The sequence below is a fragment of the Petaurus breviceps genome, unplaced genomic scaffold, assembly GCF_028583685.1.
Source record: "Petaurus breviceps papuanus isolate PSGF00001 unplaced genomic scaffold, PetGlider_PUasm1.0 91133, whole genome shotgun sequence".
Classification (NCBI taxonomy): Eukaryota; Metazoa; Chordata; class Mammalia; order Diprotodontia; family Petauridae; genus Petaurus; species Petaurus breviceps.
In genome coordinates this window covers 29,150,982-29,173,025 of record NW_027187419.1, presented here as the reverse complement: position 1 = coordinate 29,173,025, position 22,044 = coordinate 29,150,982, and the positions used below count along the sequence as shown (strand labels likewise).

At 38.9% G+C, this 22,044-nt stretch overlaps 1 protein-coding gene and 1 long non-coding RNA gene across 4 annotated transcripts in view; one reads left to right on the top strand and one right to left on the bottom strand.

Moving 5' to 3' along the window:
- SESN3 (sestrin 3) overlaps nt 1-9,406 on the bottom strand; it is a 90,281-nt gene extending 80,875 nt beyond the window's left edge. Inside the window, exon 1 of one of the 2 annotated variants that reach the window (XM_069079810.1) lies at nt 8,683-9,406. In XM_069079810.1, coding sequence (XP_068935911.1) covers nt 8,683-8,847 — 165 coding nt within the window. In that variant the 5' untranslated portion in view covers nt 8,848-9,406. Of the gene's footprint in view, nt 1-7,293; nt 7,726-8,682 lie in introns of those variants that run through there. The other variant, XM_069079809.1, reaches the window with a different exon arrangement.
- Nucleotides 7,913-21,292, top strand: LOC138154819 (uncharacterized). Of its 2 annotated transcripts, none has more exons than XR_011166684.1 (3): nt 7,913-8,086; nt 9,517-9,644; nt 20,294-21,292. It is a non-coding gene; the product is annotated as an uncharacterized lncRNA (long non-coding RNA). The 2 variants fall into 2 exon arrangements; XR_011166683.1 differs by having other exon boundaries at nt 9,512-9,644.
- Nucleotides 21,293-22,044: the final 752 nt, after the last annotated feature.

Sequence of the window (22,044 nt, the reverse complement as noted above, 5' to 3'; positions counted from 1 at the left end):
CAGTTGACTATGTTGCTTCTCCAAAATGGGATGTATTCAGAACAATCCAACCAGGATGGCATCGAGATTCAAAGTGTCATGGTATCAAAGGGAGGGCTACAGAATTAAAGGTGTTTGGCCAAGAAAAGAATAGGCTTATGCCTAGAAGAGCTATCTTTAGTTATCTGAAGGGCTATCACATAGAAGGAAAATTGAACTAACTCAATTCATGGATTGTTAATCTATTTTTCAGTAAGGCAAAATGAGGCTCAGAAAGGTTAAATGATTTTTCTATCACACAGCTAATAAGTGTCATGGGAAGGTTTTATGCCCAGATCTTTCCTGATTTCAAGTTCAATGAAATCTCCACTGCCTTGAAAGACATCTGGATGACTATGAAGTTATGATTCTATAATTGATCTCATGATTTCTAACCAAGACCCCATGCCTTCTGAACTGTCCAATGTAACTACAGTACTAGAAACATAAAAATATGACTATCAACAAATTAAAAATCTCTTTCTACCTTAAAACAATAAGTTAAAGCATCATTGGTTCATTAAGCCACAGATGAAATTATGACTTCATACTAAATATCAAAATATGGGGAAAACAAAGTAAAATCTCCAACTCTGTAACCTCCTTCTGAGTACCATTTTCCGGTATAAATCACAAAATCTAATACCCTATGTATGGTGATTAACTTGATGCTCCACTTAATGATACCTACTGTAAAGGGTTGTTTGTGATGGCCAATGAAACAATGTATAAAAAATCATTTGCAAAATTTAAAACCATTATATAAATGTCAGTTGCTGTTATAAATTTCTCTCTTAATGATGGGGCACCTGGAGTTTAACATAAACTCTAGGAAGGGTCTGACTAGCACAGCATACAATAAGACCATAACCTCCTTTTTCTGGATAATGTATTTATATTGAAGCAGAATGAGATTGTATTACTTTCTTGAGCAGTCATACCATAGTTAAAATTCATATTCAACTTATGATTTGTTAAAATCCTTAAGTTTTTTCCACATAAGCTTCTATTAAGTTAGGTCACTTCCATGCTATAACTGATCAAATTGTTTCTTGAAAGTGCAAAGTTATATATTTATTGCTATCCAATTTCATCTTGATTGTTTTTCATGTTTCAATTCACCTATCAAGATATTTAAATCTTGATGCTGTTGTTACACAACAAATTATTCTTCTAAGCTTTATGTCATCCAGAAATATTAATATAGTATTTATATAACTTTTATATCCAGAAATTGTTTATTAAGAATATCATCATTAGATATACAGGCAATGGGTACAGAAATACATCTTGCCCTACAAGAAAGTAAGGGAGAGGAATGGGGGAGGGCATAGGAGAGGGTAGATTGGGGGAAAGGGTATTCAGTATTTTTGCCATCTTGGGGTGGGGGTAGGAGAAAGATGGGAAGAAAATCTGTAACTCAAAAATCTTTGGGAAATGAATGTTGAAAACCAAAAATGAATTTTAAAAAACATATTATCAAACAGGGCATTGCTGAGGTTTGAGGCCTATGGGTTCTTGGCTATATACACTTCCCTCCAGGCTGAAAATCTACACTTTGTTCAATAAGCTCTAGATCTAGCAAACTATCCAGTCTATAATTGTTATATACATAAGAGGGTCTGTACTTTATTGAAATATAAGCTTTGTCTATAACATTCCTTTGATCCACTATGCTAGTAAAGCCTCTCTCCCCATTCCATGCCCAATTACCTCCTATACAAAATAATATTATTATGTTTTGACATGGTTTAGGAAGTTAGTACTGACACATGGAACTATGGAAAGAGCCCTGGACTTAGTCAGAGGATCCAGGTTTGAATTCTGGGCTTGTCATTTACTATATGTGTGACGTTGAGCAAATTGTTTAAACTCTCTGGGCCTTACTTTTCTCATTTGTAAAATAAGGCAGTTGAAATCAATGACCTCTAAGGTCCCTTCCAACTATAATTCTATGGTCTTCCTTTTCTAAGATACATGCATCTAATAATCCATTCTGGAAATTCACTGGGGTTAACATTAGGCAAAGAAATTAAAGAGTTTCCAGAATCCCCCTTTTCTGGCTTTAAAAAACTTGAGGTCACATATGTCTGCTTCCAGTCATTTAGTCATTTAAAGTAGATACTCTGTTATTGTCTTTTCATCTATCTGGGATGAAAATATATGACCCATGAGAGAGGGGAAAGACTCTTAAGACCAGGTTCCCTCTCATTTATGAGCTTGTATTTAGTTTATCAAATTAATTCATTATCATTTTAGAATGTGCAGAAGGCCTGGCTTGAGGTACAGAAGGCACAAAATAGGTGAAACAGGTATCCTCTGCAGATCACGGGATCTTTATCAACAAAAATCTTTAAGCAAAGGTTGGATGCCACTTGTCAGGGTGGCACAGAGAGGCATTCCTGTTTGATCTCCAAGGTCCCTTTCCATGCAAGTGATTCTGTGACATAGGACAACTAAATTTCAACGACATGAAAGGCTGGAAAAGTATGGGATTCTGTTCAAGATAAGGTATTCTGTGGATCCTCCCAGTGGGTAACTCAAAGGCTACATAAAGTTGGATCAGATCAGAGGCGTCAAACTTGCACACCTTCCAAACATTTAATAAAATATAGCATAGATAACATGGTTTTCTAAATCCATGTACAGACCACAGGGATCAGTTTCTATTTGAATTTGACACCACTGGATTAGAGCACAGAGGGCAGATACTTGGTATATGGAGGAGAGGGGATAAATTTGGAGTAATATTTAAGTGTCAGGAGTCAATCCTTGAACAAGCTTTTTAAATCACACAATCCCCTTAGTTATACAGTCCTATTCCATAGTACCTATTCAATTATCAGGAACCTATGAATATTCTATAGATGGCACATTAATATAGCAAGATTTCCTAAGCATAGCAGGGGCAACTGACTATATTAGTTAGCTGGGGTAAAAAGAAGCTAAGTGACTTACCTGCCTGTGGCCCAAGGTCTTCCTCCACTCAAGTTCATCATGCTATTCATTAAACCATACTGCCTCTTTTTATACATCTATAAATATTAACTGAATAAAATATCAGAAAGTCTAAGGAGAGCCACCTGGCCAATCCTGTTTCAGTGAACTTAAAAAGACCTAATAGTCACTTGTAGCCTTGGTGACCTGGTGAACATTAGTATAATGTCTGTGATTTTACTCCTTAACCTGGCACATAATAAGTGCTTTTAAAATGCGTGATTGCTTGTTTTTAGAAAAAGGGCAAATAAAAAAACATACATCTAAAGAGAAACAGGGAGGGAAGAAAACTCCCTATCCTTCCCTTAAAACTTAAAGAGATTCTTGGGAATTACTTTCTATTCTCTGATGTATCTGTTTCAAAACTAAATAATCTCCCATCAACCACTGGTTTCATTCTTTATCTCTTGCTAGTAGATTTCCCCCCTTCTGTTAAAGTTTTGAAATTTTGTTTCAATAAATTTAAAGTTGAAATAATTAAAGTATCTAACAAAAGGTTGGTTTTTTTTAAGTAGGTAGAACACCAATAAAGAAATGCAAATTCAAAATCAATGTATAAATAGTTCTAGCTGAGAACATAATAGCTTTGTCTCTACTGAACAGCATAATTACACACATTAGAAAAGCTACAATTACTAAAAGATCCAAGTCTAAAAAGCCATAGTCACACTATGGAGAACTTTTTAGCCAAAAAAAGTTTTTACTCTTGCCTCTACCATTATTAAGAGAAAATTCTGCATTTCACCAAGTTTGAACATTTCTTCAAAGGAAAAGTACACTGAGCATAAAAAACTGCTTTGGCAAAATTAAATAAGTTAACAAGAAGTTTAACTAAATAAGGCAAGCTATAACTGTTAATTCATACTCTTGAATGAGGATATAATCCAAAATAATTCTATTTGGAGATTTAAGGTGGTCACCACAGTAATTTTTAAATCTTCTTTTACAATTAAAGTTGTGAAAACATCTGATTTTTGTGTCAAAGTGCAGTAGTCACTTCAAAGCTGTATTAATAAAGGTATAGAGGGACAAATTATTAATGTTCAATTTTCATAGGTTAATCGGTGATCTCATTCATTTTACCAGGGGCACTCCTTAAAGGTGAGTGCACTATGCTATTTGTTGTTGTTGAGTTCTGTGTCCAACTCTTCATAACCCCACTCTTGTTTGTTTTTTGTTTTGTTTTTAGCAAAAAATACTGGAGAGGTTTGCTACCTCCTTCTCCAGTTCATTTTACAGATGAGGAAACTGAAGCCAACAGGGTTAAGGGACAGCTAGTAAGAGTTGAGGCTGGCTTTGAACTCAGGTCTTCCTGATTCCAGGCTCAGGCTCTATCCATTGTGCCCCCTAGCTGTTACTGCTTACTGGTAGGAAGAGATGCCACATGGACTGATCTTTGGTTATCCTTTAATCGTTTGGCCCACCACTTTGGAATTAAACAGAAGGGTCAAAATCAGATGGCTCTGGCCAGGCTAGATTCTACTCCAAAACAGTATTTCAAACCTCAAAAAAGTAATATCAACACCACAACAATGTTTAGAACCAGTGCAATTGTATGTGAAGAACAAGAGACAGGATTATAGTTTTATAGGTTAGTGATTTTGGTTTGGTGATGTGTTTTGTTATTGTTGTTTTTTACTCAAGTCTATTATATACATCTATTTTTGTTGACCTACTGACTAAAGAATTGTTCATATTAAAAAACAGAAGCAATCTAAATTTATTCTGTACTTCTGAGAAACACATTCTGAATAAGTACAAAATTCTGGTTTTACCATATGTCCCTGAGGCAAAAGCCAATTATTTAGTTGAAGATGAATTCTGAATTCTTTGAAGTTACAAAATATAAACTATGTAACCACCACACCCACAAGGGCAACATCCAGAATGAAAAGTCGGATCCATTCTCCCACCTGTAGTGATAATTTGAAAAAAAAAAAATCAGAAGGCATAATTGACATCCCTTCCACAGCCCTTAACTAACCACATTAAATTAAAAAATATTTAGGGAGCCACTTGCATATCACTGAACCAAAGAAGGAAAAACATAATCGCAAATTATTGATAAAAATGGAAAAACTATTTTCCAAGAAAACACTGAGAAATTGAATTTTACTTAAGTTTATTCTCACTAGCAAAAGTAATCTTAACTGTTAGAAAACATCAATCTGCAAAAGTCAATATTTAGACAAAGCTGGCAATCTTACTTTCAGAGCAATCAAGAATGGCAACTCCCCCAAAGCTACAGATGTTGCAATGTCATGCCACAACTGGCTCAAACAATTTCATTTCCACCTAAAGTTAGTTTAAGCTACTGCATATACCAACATTATATACCTGAAGTTACCAAAAATAGCAACAATGGCACATCTGTAAGGAGGTAATATAATTAATTACCTGAAAATGCATAACATTCACTTTTGCTTTAAAAATGCCTTAGTCAGCAACTAGGAAAGAAATTATGTTAAAAAAATATGAGTACTATTTTAAAAGCTTAGTAATGTTAGATTCTTCCCAAACATGGTTGCTTCAAAAGAAAAATCAAGTGGACATATTATAATTTATCTACAGAAAAGCCATTCAGACAAATTACAATTCTTTCCTTAAATCAATACAGCACTCATTATTGATACTTTTATAATGCACATCTTGAGTTTAAGCAATCATCTCAAATTAACTTTTATTTTATTAACTCGACTTACTTTGATAGGAAATAAAAATCCGCTAAAGCTAACAGTGGGATGACATCTGGCCCTGCAGTGAAACAGTTAACATTCAACTGCGCTGATCTGCACTTCTGATCCATTACATTTCTCACAAGCTGCGCTACAATGAGCTGAGCAAGTATCAACTGTAATATGATCCCAGAGTTTATGGAAAAAATAACTGCACATACCAAGCATGCACATTTAATAAAATCTTTTTTTTAATAGAAACGTAACCGATAAACACAATTTAAAGCATATTTCACTTTTGGTTTAACTTTAAATCTGCAATTCCTTTGCTTCCCTCACCCTTTCAAATAAAACAAGACCAAAAAAAAAAAAAAAAAGCCAGCAGCTCTACTGCAGGGAAAAGAGGCTTGAAAAACAACTTTGATTGGCACTTGGCCTGACCCACAGAGGAAGAAAAACAGTTTTTGGACAAAGAGCGCAAATATTTGAGCTTGCTTACTTACATGGTTTTTTAATATTTACAAGAACAATCTCAGTGCAAAATGCATTTAGAGAAATTGACTAAAAACGGTCCTGCATTCCTCCTACTTGGTCTTTCGGTCCTGATGCATTTGCACAGCTCAGCAATTTTAATTCATTTACACTGGACAAACAGAAGCAGCTCAACTAATGTTTCTACTTAATCAAATGTAGAAATTGGTTGGGAGGAAAAAGTATAAACTGATTATAATATTACCCAGTGGGGTTTTTCAAAGCTGAAGTCTGATTAAAAGCCCTTTCATTCCAAAGGAGTACTTCCCCCTCCCCACCAAGGTTTTTTTTTTTTCTTTCCTTCTTTCAACTAGAAAATAAATTAAGTCAGATATACTAAACAATACTGGAGCAAACTTTCTATCACTCAAGGAGGGTACAGGCTGATTAATCCAAGAAAACCAGGAAAATACTTTTGAAAGAAGTGGGGTTTGATAAAATGGGGGAGGGTAAGGCAGCCCTACCTCAAGTCTCCCAAGGGAAATATTGATTAGCATTTTCCCATAGGCATAAAGTTCGAGGTGCTTTTTTCAGTTATTTCAGTCGGCCAGGGACAGAAGCACAAAAACGAAAGGATTCAAAAAGGGGGTTCGGGGGGGGGAGATGGATGGTGGCAGTGTGCAAAAGATGGAACCAACCCAAAGAGAGAAGCTCACCAGATTCTTTAGGAAAAACGGACGGGCTTTTTGAGATTTTATACAGACCGATATGCATATCAACAGAAAACTACAGAGGGAGGTGGATATTAAGTTGCAATGACCAACAGAAACAGGTTCCCCCCCTTCATTATCCCACCGCCACACACACACAAAAAGAATGGGAATGGGGACAGTAGGAAAGAAAGCAAAATCAGCCAAATACACACACACATACACACACACACACACACACACACACAGTGCGGAAAAAAAAAGCACCCCCCCCCCCCCAGTTCCCTAAGAAGTCCCTGGAACAGACGGGCGCCCCCGGAACCTGGGGACTCTACAAGCTCTGGTCCCTCCAACCATGTTACAAGGTGGCCTTTTTCCCGGGAGAGTGGGGGTACGATGACGGGGGTACGGGGGTCCCGTACCTTCCGCAGCACTTTCCGGCAGTTGGTGCAAAGCAGGTAGTCGGCGGTGGCGGTGGCAGGGGTGCTGCTGCTGCTCCGGTTCATCCTGGCCGAGGGGCACCGGGAAGGAGAGGGCGGGGGCCGGGACCGGAATATGGGGGGGGGCGCGGAGGGGAAGAGCCCCGCAAAACGCTGTCACCACCACCGCAGGACCCTCCACCGCAAGCCGCCACCCCCGGCCTCCGACTCCTACACCACCCGGGGGTGGGGGGGGGGAAGGGGGAGGGATCGTCGGGCACTGGACGGGACGGGGATGGGACTACAGGGGACCCGTAGCAGGGAAAGGAGGCAGCGGCTGCAGCCGGTGACCGAGGAGGAGGAGACGACAGCGGCAGCGGCAGCAGCAGCGGCAGCAACGACGGACAACTACGGCGGCTGCTGCTCCTCACCGGTCCGAGGTTCCACCCGCCCCCATCCTCCTTCAGCCCCCCGCCCCCTCCCCCCTACCAGGCTAAAGACGAACCGCCGCCGCCGCCGCCGCCGCCGCTGCTGCCGCTGCCGCCGCCGCCGCAGCAGCAACTCCAAACGGCCCCGCCCCCTTCCCCCACCACCTTCGCCACCTCCACTCTCTCCCGGAACCGCCCCCTCCGGCCAATCCGAGGGCCTCGGCCACGCCCTCTCGGCTCTCGCCTTCAACCAATGACCGCCGCCCGTGGCTGGGAGAAGCACGGACCAATCGCCGGGGCCGAAGTCGCCTTGAATCTCCGGGCAAGTTGAGTTTATCTCTGAGGCCCGAGCGGTAGGGAGATGGCGGGTAAGTGGAAGGGAATGAGCGCAGCGTGCGCTTCTCAGCCAATAGGAGAGGGAGGTGTCGTGTATGCAAATTATATTCCAGGTAGCCCTGCCCCCTTCTTAGAGGCCAGCTCCGCCCCCTTTTCTCTTCCCCCTGCAGACAAGGAGAGGAGAGTGAGATAAATAGCTGGAGGCGAGAGAATTGGAGCGGGTCTGAGATTGAGCTAAATGTTTTCTGTGCTCTTGGGGGGGCGGGGTTAAGCCTTTGCTGCCAACGGTTCAGTGGTTAGGGTTTATCTTAGCTGAGCCAAGAAAAAGCAAAGCTTTATACAGAAGACTTTGCAGCCCCATCACACCTTGTATGTGAGGATCCCAAAGAACTTTATGCATCATTTATCATTAACATTGTTTTACAAAGGACCAAATGAGGCTTGGGGTATAAGGGGGAACATTTTCTGTGAACGGTGACTAGTCCAAGCAAAAACCAACACTCAGTTTAGCGGCTTCCTCGTCGTTCTTAGAACATTCATTCTTCCATTCTCATCAATGAGAAAGAAGAGGAGAGTGCATTTATTTGGGGGACTGGAAGGGCCACAAGAGACACATCTGTCTTCTTACTAGAACTCTTCTTTGAGACAAGTTGATAGCACTCTTGCAGAGACCAGAACAGTCTAAGAAGGCGCTTTCTAAATTGTCTGTGGAGCATTTTAGAGTAGTTGAGCTGTTAATGCCCTCTTCCCCAGGGCTTTTAACAAATGGTGAGTCAGGGTTTTTCGCGTCCATGCTAATGCAAAGAAGAGACAATATATAATTAGGACGGAGGAGTCCAGTGGAAAGTGTTCTAAGCTCAGGATGGGTGGAACCGGGTCTCTTTAGTGTTGCCAGCAAACCCCCACGCCCCGGTTCAACTGGGTGGGTATAATACTCCTACACTCCGTGACCTGAGAAATTTGAAATCCAGTGAGAACAAAGACAGTTGTTATGAACTAATGCTAATGAATTCCTCCACACGAGTATAAGGAGATCTGGAGATGATGACTTCGAAACCTATGGCTTGGGGGTTCTGGAGAGATCTGCCTTTATTTGAATTATAGCTACCTGCCCTTTCTGGGCTATGAGCACATATGGCAGTACCTTATGAATGACATCACCTGTTTTCTGCCTCTAGGACAGGAACTGTATTCTCAGCTTCTTCCGCTTTAAAGGTTTCTAGCATATCCAGAATTGGTGAGATACTGCAGTTGACAGAATCCACAGGGGTGATTTAAATCTACTGTTGCAGTTTGCCTGCATTTTTAATGGAGCTACTCGGGTTGCTTTCCCCAGTGTAGTGTTTTGTTGTGATGCAAAATCAGAAAGGTACACTTGGAGGAGCTAGCAAGTTTGCATATTAAAGCTATTATACGAAAATTTGTGGGCTTTATAACCATCTCTGTCTCCTTTTCAGTGCAGCTGCCTCCACGGTGTCCCTTTGTGAAAGCTTTACACGCATAGGCAGCTCTACATACCGGACAAAGGGAATGGAAACCTGGCAATTTTTAAAAAATTAATTTCGTCAAATGGATGAGGCAGACCCAAAGGTTTGTTTTATTTGGTTTGGCTTACTGGCTTAATGAGATTAACTAAATAACTGCTAAGTGCCAACTTACATGGTACTGTGTAGACAACCTGTAATGGGATTTGGAAAAGAGAAAAAAAAAATATTCAACTAGATCAAAGTGTAAAAGCAAGGAAATTCCATAAAGGAAGAAATAGAACATATGTCCTTCAGTGCAGAGAAACAAGGGACACAGTAAGAAAGTCAGCAAGGCAATTTTCCTAGGAACTGGAGCACATATGTTTCCTCCTTTAGTTCTAAATTTCTTGGGCTGTATCCTGGTTGGCTCCTTCTTCTAATTCAGTTTTTGTGTGAATTAGTTTTTTAAAGGAGAGGAGCTCTGAAGATTAAATAAATTTGGTATATAGGACTGATTATCCTCAAATGGTATTTTAATTTTTCAATTTTGTTTACTATTATACTGGAGTCTCCTTATGTCACTGTTTTTGGCTTTATAGGTGAAACCATTTTCTTAATGAGGTCCTTTAGGTAGTACACTAACTAAAGCCCCCTGGCTTGAGTCCAAGATGATCTAGCCTCACAATGAATTTCTCTGTAGCAAATAGTGTTGTAGCAGTATTGTGTGGTATTTTAGTGAGAAATCCAGCCTTCCCCTAGTCTTCTCCTACTGTACACACACAGAGGGCTAAGCATAGGTCTGAGATTCTAAAGTTCTATCCCCAGAAATAAAAAATTAGATCAAGAGCCCATGGAATCGTTCTTGTATAAACCCAGGACAAACTCAGACTGCTCTTATAGCCTCTGTTTGGGGGAGAGGAAAAGAGTCCAAAGGATGGTCTTATCCTTTAATTTAAGAGTTATGGACTGTGGTGCTGGAAAAACTCTCAGAGGCCATCAGTGTGGTTTAGTGGAAAGAGTACTGAGTATGGAGCCAGAGACCTGGGTTTCAGTCCCAGTCCTATCACTTACTACCTGGGTATGTGACGTTGGCGAAGACACTTGCCTTCTCTAGGATTTATTTTCCTCATCTGAGAGATAAAGAGGTTGGATGGACTATGTGACTTCTAAGGTCCCTTCTATCTTTAAATCTGTGACCATAGTCCAGTCTCCTCTTTTTATAGGTGAAGGTTCATAGAAGTTAAATCACTCGAACAAAGTTATGTAACTAGTGGCAGAGCCTGGACTAAAACCCAGGTCTCCTAACTCCCAATCCAATATTCCTCGCTGTATCCCATAGTTTATATGCTCACTTTTTCCAGACTCTAAATAAGCCTACTTGATCTGGCAAAGGATATTCCTATTGCAAAGCCTAGTAAAAAGTAAACTATATTTTCTTGAAATTGGAACTGTCCTTCCTCCCTCCCCCGCCCCCCAATTCTAGGACATATGGTCACCATACCCATGGCTTCCTTAGACTAAGCCATGCTCCATGTCTGGCAAGCAAACATATGCTAATAAAAAAAATAGTCCCAACCCCAAGAATAAGTGTGTCTTTCACTGCTAGGTCCTTGGTATTATGTATTGAAGCACAGCAATGTGCCCGTATTTAAAATCATGGAATTTTTGAGTTTAAAGATCTTTGGAGATAATCTAGCCCTAGTCTAATGGCAACATATTATAAATAAATAAAAAGAGACCCAAAAGAATTAAGTGATTCGCCCAATAGTTAGTGGCAGAATACTAGAACTCAGGTCTCCTGACTTCCCATTATACCACATTTCTTCCCTAAAGGCAATGTGAATGTTCATGCAAGAATATGAGGATTTCAATGTACAGAGCAGACACATTCTTGGACAGCTGGTGGGATTGGTAAAAACAGATAGGAATCTTCATTAATGATGATGATTGTCTGTATTAGTAAAGCTTGAAATTTACATAGCTATCTGTATTTTTTATATGTGCTAATTTAAAAGTCCAGGGTCAAGGTTGGCAGGTTCGAACAATTCCTCCTCATTCTGCTGATGAACAAAAGTGTCTAATTTCAGGGAGGAGCCAAACTCCACTTCATCTGCAGTCTCCTGGTGTGTGACTTTAATTCAAGGTTTTAGCTATTGGCTGTGGAAATCATTCCAAATGCTATTCTTTCCCTTTTATTCCTGGGGTCACCTTCCCCCTCCACCTACTTTTAGATCTGAGAGGGTAAAATATAGACAACTCCCTGTCTACTTTTATCCAGATGATATGGAAATAATTCAAAAGCTTGTACATACAAGAAGGTACTGCACGAGTGTTTGTTGAATGAATGAATGAATAAATGAATAACTTCAAGATCTTTGTCACTCCTTCCTAAGGAAATGAAAAGCATTTAAATTCTAAATAATCAATTTTAATGTGTAGGATCATAGATTTAGAAGGGGAGAAGAAGGGAAGAAGTAGATCGGACCTTAGAGGTTATCTTGTCCAGTCTCTTTATTTTATAGAGAAGGAAACAAAAGTCTGGCAAAGTTATGTGACTTGTCCAAGATAGCAAAAGTAGTATGTGCCAGACCTGAAATTCTGACCCTGGGCCTTGGATCCCAGTAGCCATTCTGGTAAAAGACTTTGGTGGAAGAATAAAGTTGAATTTCTTGGATAAAATGAGGTTTCATATTGTTTGTAGATCTTAGTTACCCATGACACATAATGTAAAAGTTCTCCTAGTTCCTATTCATGTTCCTACTCATAGTTAACATTCTACTAGATTTGTTGAGCCCTAGAAAAGCCTTCTTAGTTAAATCCAAGAGATATCTAGCCAGTCAGACTGGAAAACCAAAGTACATGAATATTATATCATGAAAATGGATGGGTAACACATTGAATTAGTCTACCTATAATTATATTTAAATCTATGCTTATATGTATGTGCACATGATAATTGCTTTAGCTAGATACTGAGATGGGCTCAGAATTGAGGAGGGAGATCTTGGGTTGAATGTATTTGGGGAAATCATGTAGCGGTTTCAATGGCCCTAAATTACTTGCTGTTGCAAAAGCCTATCACTTTGAGACTGATATTCTGTCTGCTGATGCTACATGATTAAACATCATGGAACACTCAGAAGAATCATAAATATGTGTAAGCCCAAGGTCAATGCAAGATACACAGAGGGTTGCAGCATATGCCAAAGAATGACTTGCAATGGAGAAATGTTTTCAAAAACATCATTAAGAACATGAGACACATAGCCGTTGTACAATGGTAAGCAAAATGGGTTTGAATCTAGAGGATTTGGATCTGATTCCACCGACCCTATGAATGAGAGAGACAGGGGTGGATCTGTCTTATATTTAAGCTTAGGAATAATCGATTGATTTGACTATGTATTGTTATATCCAAACAATATCAAAAGAAACAGAGAGAGTCCTTGGTATGTAGATGGATCCTCTTTGTAGGAATTATAGAAAGTCATGACCAACAATGGCAAATGATTAAAAAGGTTGTATTCTGAACTAGTGTGGTTATGAGTTCGTGGATTCATTCAGTAGAATCTAGGCCCCTTGAGGGATGGTCTGTTTTTGTTTCTCTGGCCTCAGTACAGAGGCCTGGCATATAGTAAACATTTAATAAATGCTTGGAGAATTGAATTGCCTCTAAATATCTGTCAGTCCTACATAGTAACTAAGTCAGAAATACTTCTGAAATTATGTTTACTTATCTTGGCAAATGCAAAGCAAAAGATAAATAGTGCTTAAATTTAGTACCACAGAGAAAATATATTAGGCTTTTACCTTTTCTATCATGGACTGTAGGTCTTTTTTTAAAAATAGAAGTCAGCTAAAGGTGAATATAATTCTATCCTAGAAGCATTATTGAATAGAACAAGCCATTTAAAAAGAAAAATCATGCATTTCCCCCATCTGGAATGCCCACCTGCTCTTCTCTGCCTATCAAAATCCTATCCATCCTTCATTCTTACCCAGCCAACCTCCTCACAAAGACTTCCCAGACTACACACACCTATAATGATCCCTCCTTCCTCTGAACTAAAATATGAATCTTATAGGACCCAACAATAGACCCCTTTGTGACATTTCTTATGTCACATTGCATTATTATTCTGTTATTTAGCTTTTCACATCATTTAGGTTTTATCTCCTCAACTAGAGTATAAGCTCTTTAAAGGCAAGGATGCTGGATGTAATGGCAAAAAGCATACTGGCAGTGTAGTCCCAGATCTGAGCCTTGCTATTTGTGTGATCTTAGGCCCTGTTTGATCTCTGTGGGCCTCAGTTTCCTCACCTGCTACCTGGGAGGATTGCATTAATGATCCCTCAGATTTAGCCATTTCATTTTAATAATCATTTTAAAGCACCAGGAATCTTTTGTTTCCTTCGACAATTCAACTGCCAGCTTCTTCTTTTCCTTATCTTCCTCCCAAATTGTTGGTGCCCTCTCTTCTCATCTCCCCATATCTATTTAGTATATACTTCTATCTGTATATGTTGTCTCACTGATAGAATGTAAGCTTCTTGAGGGACCTTCATATCCCATGGCCCAGCACAGTGCCTGATACATGTAAGTACTTAATAAATTCTTGTTGATTGATATCTCGACTGATTGATTGTGAGGTACTATGCCTTAGGGAATGAGGGCACAAAAACAGTCAATCAACATTCATTTAATTAAACATCTTATAGTTATCAGGCACAGAGATGAGAGATGGAATGTTGTATGAGAGAGAAGGCCAGTTTGGCAGGATCCCAAAGTGCTGGAAGGGAAATTATATCCAATGAGGCTGGAAAGATAGGTTTGGGCCAGGTTTTGTATAACTTTAAAAGCTAAACGAAGGAGTGTGTATTTTATTCCACAGGCAATAGAAAACCACTAGAGATTATTGAGTGGGGAGTCATATGATCACATCTGAGCATAAGTAAAATTACTTTGGCATCCACATGTAGGGTAAAAAAGAGAAGTGAGAGATTTGAGGAAGAGAGACCAATTTTGAGCCTACTGCAATAATCTAGGTGGGTGTTAATAAGGGTCTACACTAAATCAGTAGCCCTGTTAGTAGGATTGATGAACAGATATTTATTAAGCACCTATGAAGTTTGTGGCACTGTTCTAGGTACTGGAAGTTCAAATACAAAGAATGAAGGGCCTCGAACAGAATCTTGGAGAACATCCATAATTAGGAGGTATGATATGGATGATGAGCCAAGCAAAGGAGACAGAGAAGGGATGTTCAGAATAGGTTGGAGGAAAACCAGGAGAGAGTATTCAGAATGCGAAAGTAGTCAACAGTGTCAAACAAAGCAGCTAAGTCAAGAAGGATTAGAACTGAGAAGATAATATCAGATTTGGTGATTAAGAGATCACTGGTAATTTTGGAGAGAAAAGCTTCAAAGTTAAGAATGGAAGCTAGATTATAAAAGGGTTGAGAAGCTAGTGAGAGATGAGGAAATGGAACTTTATCAAGGAGGAGAAGATATATGATGATAATTTAAGGGAATGATTGGGTCTAGTGAAGGTTTTTTAAAGATGGGGACTCTTGTGCATGTTTAAAAATAATAGAAAGAAACCAGTAGATAGGGAGAAATTGAAGATTTGAAAGAGAGCAGGGATGATTGAAGCTTCAGCCTCTTGCAGAAGACAAGAAGGGATGGGATAAAGTACAAATGTAGAAAGTTGGCCTTGCTGGAGAGAAGGGTCACTAGGTGGGAGAAGAGAGAACTCTCATAAATGAGCTCAACTTTCTCAGTAAAGTAAAGGACTATTAAGAGAGGGGGAGAAGTATGTGAGAAGTTTGAGGTCTGGAATAACTTCTGTGAGAAGTGAGGTAGGGAATCATTTATTGTTGCAGTGAACCCACTTCAGACTGTATGACACAAATGTGTAATGTACCAGTATAGTTGTGAGACTTCCTCTAGCTTTGTTTAACAGTAGTACAGCAGTAGGAGCAAAGTTGGCAGATGGTAGAAGTAATCCGGGAGTAAGCTTTAACAAGAGAAAGGCAAGCATGGGACCAAGGGGCAAGGAGCAAGCAAAGGACAGTGCAGAGTTGAAATGGCTAATTCTTGGGTTGATATTGGAGAATAAAGTGAAGTCAGAGTGGGAATTAGTATTAAGAAAATACCAGGAGTAAAGGGAATGGAATTCTGAATGAGGCTGAAGAATAGGTTTAGGAAAAGTGAAGGCATAGGGAAAAGTAGTAAGATGGGATAATGTCAGTTTCTAATTAAGAAGGTTGTGAGTAATTGTGAGATTTGGTGTGTGACCTCATCCTTATTCCCCCTGAGGTGGAGTGAAAGAGTGAAGGTCACCTTATTTAAGGAGACAGAGGAATTGGGAGGTTAGGGAGTTCAAGGAAGAATCTAAGTGGATATGGTTGAGAAGTTGGGAGAGAAAAATGCTGAACCAGGTGCTCAATTTCTTAAGAAAGGAGAATGAATTGGAAAGGTCATTATGGTATAGCCACCCCTAATTTGGTTAGGGTAGAAAAGTTGGATCGAGTAGATTTGATTTTTGATTGTGTAGGATGAAAGTTTGCTGAGTGACTTGGGAAAGGGAAAGTGTAAGTGACAGTGAGAAGAAAGAAATATTCTGACTTCTCTTTAAGGATCAGAGGGAAAGAATGCAGAACACTGTAAGAATGCTTCCATGGTAGGAGGGAGATACAACACATGCACAGTCACAGAAAGATAAATTACTTATCTTAAAGCTATTTAGTTATATAGATCCTGTGTGATATGTCCTTATAGTCCCATGAATATAGAATCTAGAAAAACTCTTTGCCTATGGTAGATATAATGTTTGTTGATTGAAAATTGATTTATTAAACAAGGAATTAGCTGGGAGTCAGAAGACTTAGGTTTCATTCTTGTCTAGCACTGAGTCAGTCTCTGTCTCTGTCTCTCTCTTTCTCTTTCTCTCTCTCCCCCTCTTTTCCTCTCTCCCTCTCTCTCCCTCTTTCTTCTCTCTCCCTCCATCTCTGTCTTTCCCTCTCTCCCCCTCTTTCTTCTTCTCTCTCCCTTTCTCACTGTCTCCCTCTCTCTGTGCCTCTGTGTCTATCTCTATCTCTCTCTTTCCCTCTCTGAGCAAGCTCTAATTCTGTCTCTCTCTCTCTCTCTCTCTCTCTCTCTCTCTCTCTCTCTCTCTCTTTTTTTTTCTTTTCTCCCCCCCCCCCAAATACTTTACCTCTAGTGGTTTATTTATTGCTTTTGTTCATACTTGTCACAAAGCAAGGATGTGGAGAGAATTAATAGGGATAAAGTTACACATAACACTCTTGAAAGATAGAGCTACGTAAATAAGGCATATTTTTTAACTTTGAGACTGGTGATTCTTAGTTTCTCTAAAGAGAATACCCTCATTCTTGTCAAAAATAATTCAGCAAACATTTATTCAGGATCTATCTACTCTCTGCAAGGCCTCATTCTTGGTGCTCTGGATATTTACCTAAGAACCCAGGTCCTCTTGCGTGTTACTAAATGTGCATTCCATTAAACAATATAAAGACTTTTTTTTTAATTCCCTTTTTCGCCAGGAGAATACATCATTTTTCAGTCTCTTATTCCAGCAGAGCTTCACCTCTCCCTCCTCCCTCTAGGATCCTAAAGAAATTGTTGTATTATTTACCAGTTTGCAAATGCAGTAATTTGTCTCTTACACAAAGGAATTTCCACTTCACACAGTTGCAAATTGATTACTCCCTTTGAGCTGCTAATTGGGTTCTTGGTATTTTTTTCCCTAGCCACTTCTTTTTCCTTCCTTATACACATCTCACTGGGAGAGAGTATATAATCAAAGAAGGACCAAAGTTCTACTTGTATTTTTTTAATGCTGTCAAAAGATTATAAATTTTAATCATTGTTATTAGTTGAATTTTTCCCTGAAAAATATTCCACGAAGATCTCATTTTTTAAAAAGCAAGGTGAATCTATGGCAGTGAAAGTGAGAGTGAGGGATTACAGTTGAACACAAATTAGAAGATGTGTGACCTTTGATGAGAAACATAAATTACATCTTCATTTTGTTATGACTGGTTTCCTTTATAATCCTATATGTTTTGTTTCATGCATTTAAAAGCATTATTCGAGGGCGGTTAGGTGGCACAGTGAAAAGAGCACAGGCCCTGGAGTCAGGAGGACCTGAGTTCAAATCTGGCCTCAGACACTTAACACTTACTAGCTGTGTGACCTTGGGCAAGTGGCTTAACCCCAATTGCCCTCCAAAAAAGCAAAACAAAACAAAAACAAAACAAAACAAAAAACTTAAACCCCAAACAAAAAACAAACAAGCCTCCCCCCCATTATTCTGAAGATTCTATAGGCTTCACCAGATTGCCAGAGGGTGGGGATGTGGGGTTCATTACACACAAAAAGGTTAAGAACCCCAAATCTAGAAGAAAGCCTTCAATAGGCACCATGAAGGATCTGGGGGAAACACAGGTGACACTCCCATAGGGAGAGAAGGCATGTTGTGAGGAGGATACCCACATGATCTGTTGATGACGGAAGGTTGAAGGAAAGTGAATTCATTGAGGAGGCAGCAGGTTATTAGGGTCTAAGAGCACTGGAATTCAAGTAAGATGGCCCTGGGTTCCAGTCTAGTCTCCAAGACTTACAACCCATGTAAGTGTTGATAACCCACTTAACCTCTAAAGAGTTCCAATTTCTTCATCTGTAAAAGCAATCAGTCAATTTTTTATTAAACTCCTGTTAAGGGCCAGGATACAAATACAAAGAATGAAAGGATCCCTATTTGCAAGGAGTTAACATTTCAACAGGAGAGTTAACAAATACCTATAACTATAGAGAGCATAAATACAAAGTTAATAAAAAGTGCTATAGAAATGTGAGCCACTAACATTACTCATATTGACACCATTCTCATTAACTACTCATCTTTACTTCCCTTGCAACCTTCTAAGTTTTATCTACAATGCCAGAAATGTCTTTTTTTTCCCCTTCCAGGTATAGAATAACATATTTCCTTCACCACAAAAGAAATAAATTCATGTTGGCCAATACTTAATGTGTGCTATGGTTAACTCCTTAAGGTGAGTGTCCTCTTCAAGAGGAAGACATTTACTTAGGGCTGCAGTCTTCTGCAATGCCTTTCCATCCCTGTCCTTGTGAAGCTTATTCCAACACTGAAGCTACTGATTCATTCCTTGGCTGACATTGAGCTCATTTTGGGCATAGCAGAATGATTTAGAAGCTAGCTTTTTATCTGTTGGGAAGGGTGGCCAAAAAGCAAGAATCTACTACCACATAGGTCTTACTATTAAAACCTGGACAAATACAAATATTCTCTACAGCATGGGGGAAATGGGGGAATCATCTTCCCCTGTCCCTGTTAACCAAGCATGAGGTATGGAAAAAAGAGGGACTAGGCCTCTCTACCTGTAACTCCAAATTGCTATGATTTTAGGAATGCCTTGTTTTTCTACTAACTCCCAGACCATCTGCTACTTTAGGTTGGGGGAGAAGTAGAAAAGAGCACTAAAAGGGGTGGAGGGGTGGGGGTGGGGGTGATAAAAAAGCAACCTAGAAGTGACAGACAAAGGAGACACTGGGATTGAAAGACAGGAGGAATGGATACATTGAGGATTTGGGTTGTGGGTTTGGTTTTTTTTATCCCATTTCCCAAACCACAAATCCTTCATCTACCCAACACTTCAAGCACTGGCAATGTATGATAATAAAATAATTCATCCAATGTAGAAAATACTGACTTGATACAATATATGAATTTTTCCAGGGCTTTTAAGCAACAAAGATCCTCTCTGGAATCTTGCTTTTTAAATCTTATAACCCCATGTAGGATGGAAAGCTTAAAACATTCATGTTGAGTTTTAATTTGTTTTATTGTAATATTGCTTTATTCTCAGGATAGTACACTTACTTTTCTGACTTAAAAGGAATATCTATTTAAAAAAATGTGTTCTACCATTGCTGCCACAGATCCCACAAACTCCAATTTTATCTTACTGATGCAAAAAACACATCCAAGCTAACACTCCCCTAGTGGCAATTTTCATAAATGTCGCAGATAAGACTGTTATTCCCTGTAAGATGTCATTTGTTAAAAAAAAAAAAATTTTAATCAGCCTTAATTTCCTCAAAATAATGAATTATCTCCCACCTTTATTGGGTTATTATAAGTAGAAAATTATGGGAAAGTATTTATTTCTCCCTAACTTCCATTTCTAAAGAGCATATATTTTATAATGTTTTCCCCCAGATTTTTCAGAGGTAATCATTAGATTTCATTCTCCCTTTCCCTTTTATGCTAATGTTCTGGGTACACAGAAGGAAGACTACCTGTGGATCTTTTTTCCCCCCTGAGGCAATCAGGGTTAAGTGGCTTGCCCAGAGTCACATAAGTGTCTGAGACCAGATTTGAAACTGACTCCTGACTCCAGAGTTGGTGCTTTATCCACTGGACCACCTAGTTCCCCCCACCTTCCAATGTTCCAAATTATATAATTCTATTCCAAAATATTCCAATTCTATAAAAGTAAGTGGTACTTTTGTTTTGAGATTTTCCCTTTTCTGAGGAATTTTGAACATTTGAGAGCTAATGATTTTCACACCTCTTCTCCTTTGGGTTCAAACTTGCTTCTAAAACCCATTTCCCCAAATTATATGCAATCATATTTAAAGAGAGGGGCATGCAATTGAGTAGGTATTTTTTCCCAAGCTTATAATTATGCATAACCATCCTGTTTTGGGTTTTTGTTTGTCCAGACCTATGATATCATTGCTTTAAGTGAGAAGAGAGAGCCCAGGATTCTAAACCCAAGAGCATTTGGAATAGCAGTGTTTGTTTCCCGCCCTTCCCAGCCCTTCCTCACCCACCTCTACCTCCAAGCATCATCTGGAGAAGCAATCTCTGGGGGAAACTGGTGGTATAGCTGCAGCTATGGAACACGGAGAAGAACATCCTCGACAATATCAATTAGTTCAACATCGACAATGGATATAATTCTGTGAGTGGAAAGGAAGAGGCATTACTATTTCCTTTGCTACTCTGCCCTAAGGACCATGGAATTCTTTCATGTGACATGTAGTTGGAAACTTCCATATGTGTTGTCTTCCCCAATAGAATGTGAGCTCCTTGAGAGCAGGGATTGGCTTATGTTTCTCCTAGAATGTCTCTCTAGAGCTCAGCAGAAAACTGTGAACATAGTAATTGATTAATAAATTCTCATTCATTCATTCAATCCTTCGTACAGGTACATATCTGCAGCTTTTCTGCACTATATAACCTTAGAGAGTTGCCTGGGATCGTCAAGAGGTTAAATAATTTGCCCAGATTAAATGACAGTCAGTTTATGTCTAAGGAAGGACTTATACTTGGGAGTCAGAAAAATCTGGGTTCAATTCCAAGGTACTTCTTTTAAAAATTTAAAATTGCCAAGGCCAGAAATGGGTAATTTTGTTTCTGTTTCCTAGGGCTGTTGGTCTGAAGGTTTTGGAATCTTTAGGTAGCTCTTTTAGAATCAAAAGTGATATATGATGATAAATTGTCAAACTGTCCAGGACTCAGACATATGTTGAAGAGTACTCCAAGTATAATTTTGCAACAGCCTTCAACCTATACATAAAATGAACCTATGGAATATAGTATTTTCTAAATATTTTTTCTACTACCTTTTGGGGGAGATGGGTGACATTTTATTCTAATGGCATGGAGGAGGAAAAAAGTATCCAAAAATAAAACTGTCATTGTAAGTTGGTTTAAAATGGAATTGTTTAACTACATTGATCATGTAGCTTTTTTCTGTTTTCTTCTTGGTCTTAGCTTGATATCCTGTGATTTGTTTTAGACTTTGATTTGAATTTAAATATCAACCAAATGAGACACTGACAGACCCATGAATTTATAAAGAATATCAATCCAAGGAAATTATAACCAAAATAGCATCTAATTATGAAAGCCATTGTGTTACTTCTTACAGATAGGAGTCCTTCCTGTCTAAGGGAATAGGAGCTAGATCTGAGAGCAATATTATAGTTGGTTGACTTGCTCCATTCCCCCCCCCCACTCTGAAAATAAAATTATACCCTCCATCTTCCAAATAACTATATCTTGGAAACATAGAATTTCAGAGTTAGAAAAGACTTCAGAAACCATCTCATCCAACTGATACCCTAAAAGAAATCACCACTATAATATACCTAACAAGTCTTCCTCACCTCCTTTTAAGGAAGTTCATTCTACTTTTGGGTAACTCTGATTGTCAGGCAGCTTTTGCTAACATCAAACTTAAATCTGACTCTTTGAAACTTCTACCCACTGTTCCTAACTGCCCCTTGGGGCCAAATAGAACAAATCTATATAATTTCTCTCCCACATTTTAGAAAAGTTCATTTCATGAGTTAGGTGGGATATTATTATTAAATATTGTTATTAATAATAATGATTATTATTATTACCATTTTTATAGATAAAGAAACTGAGGATCTGAGATTTTTGAGTGACTTTCCCACCACTA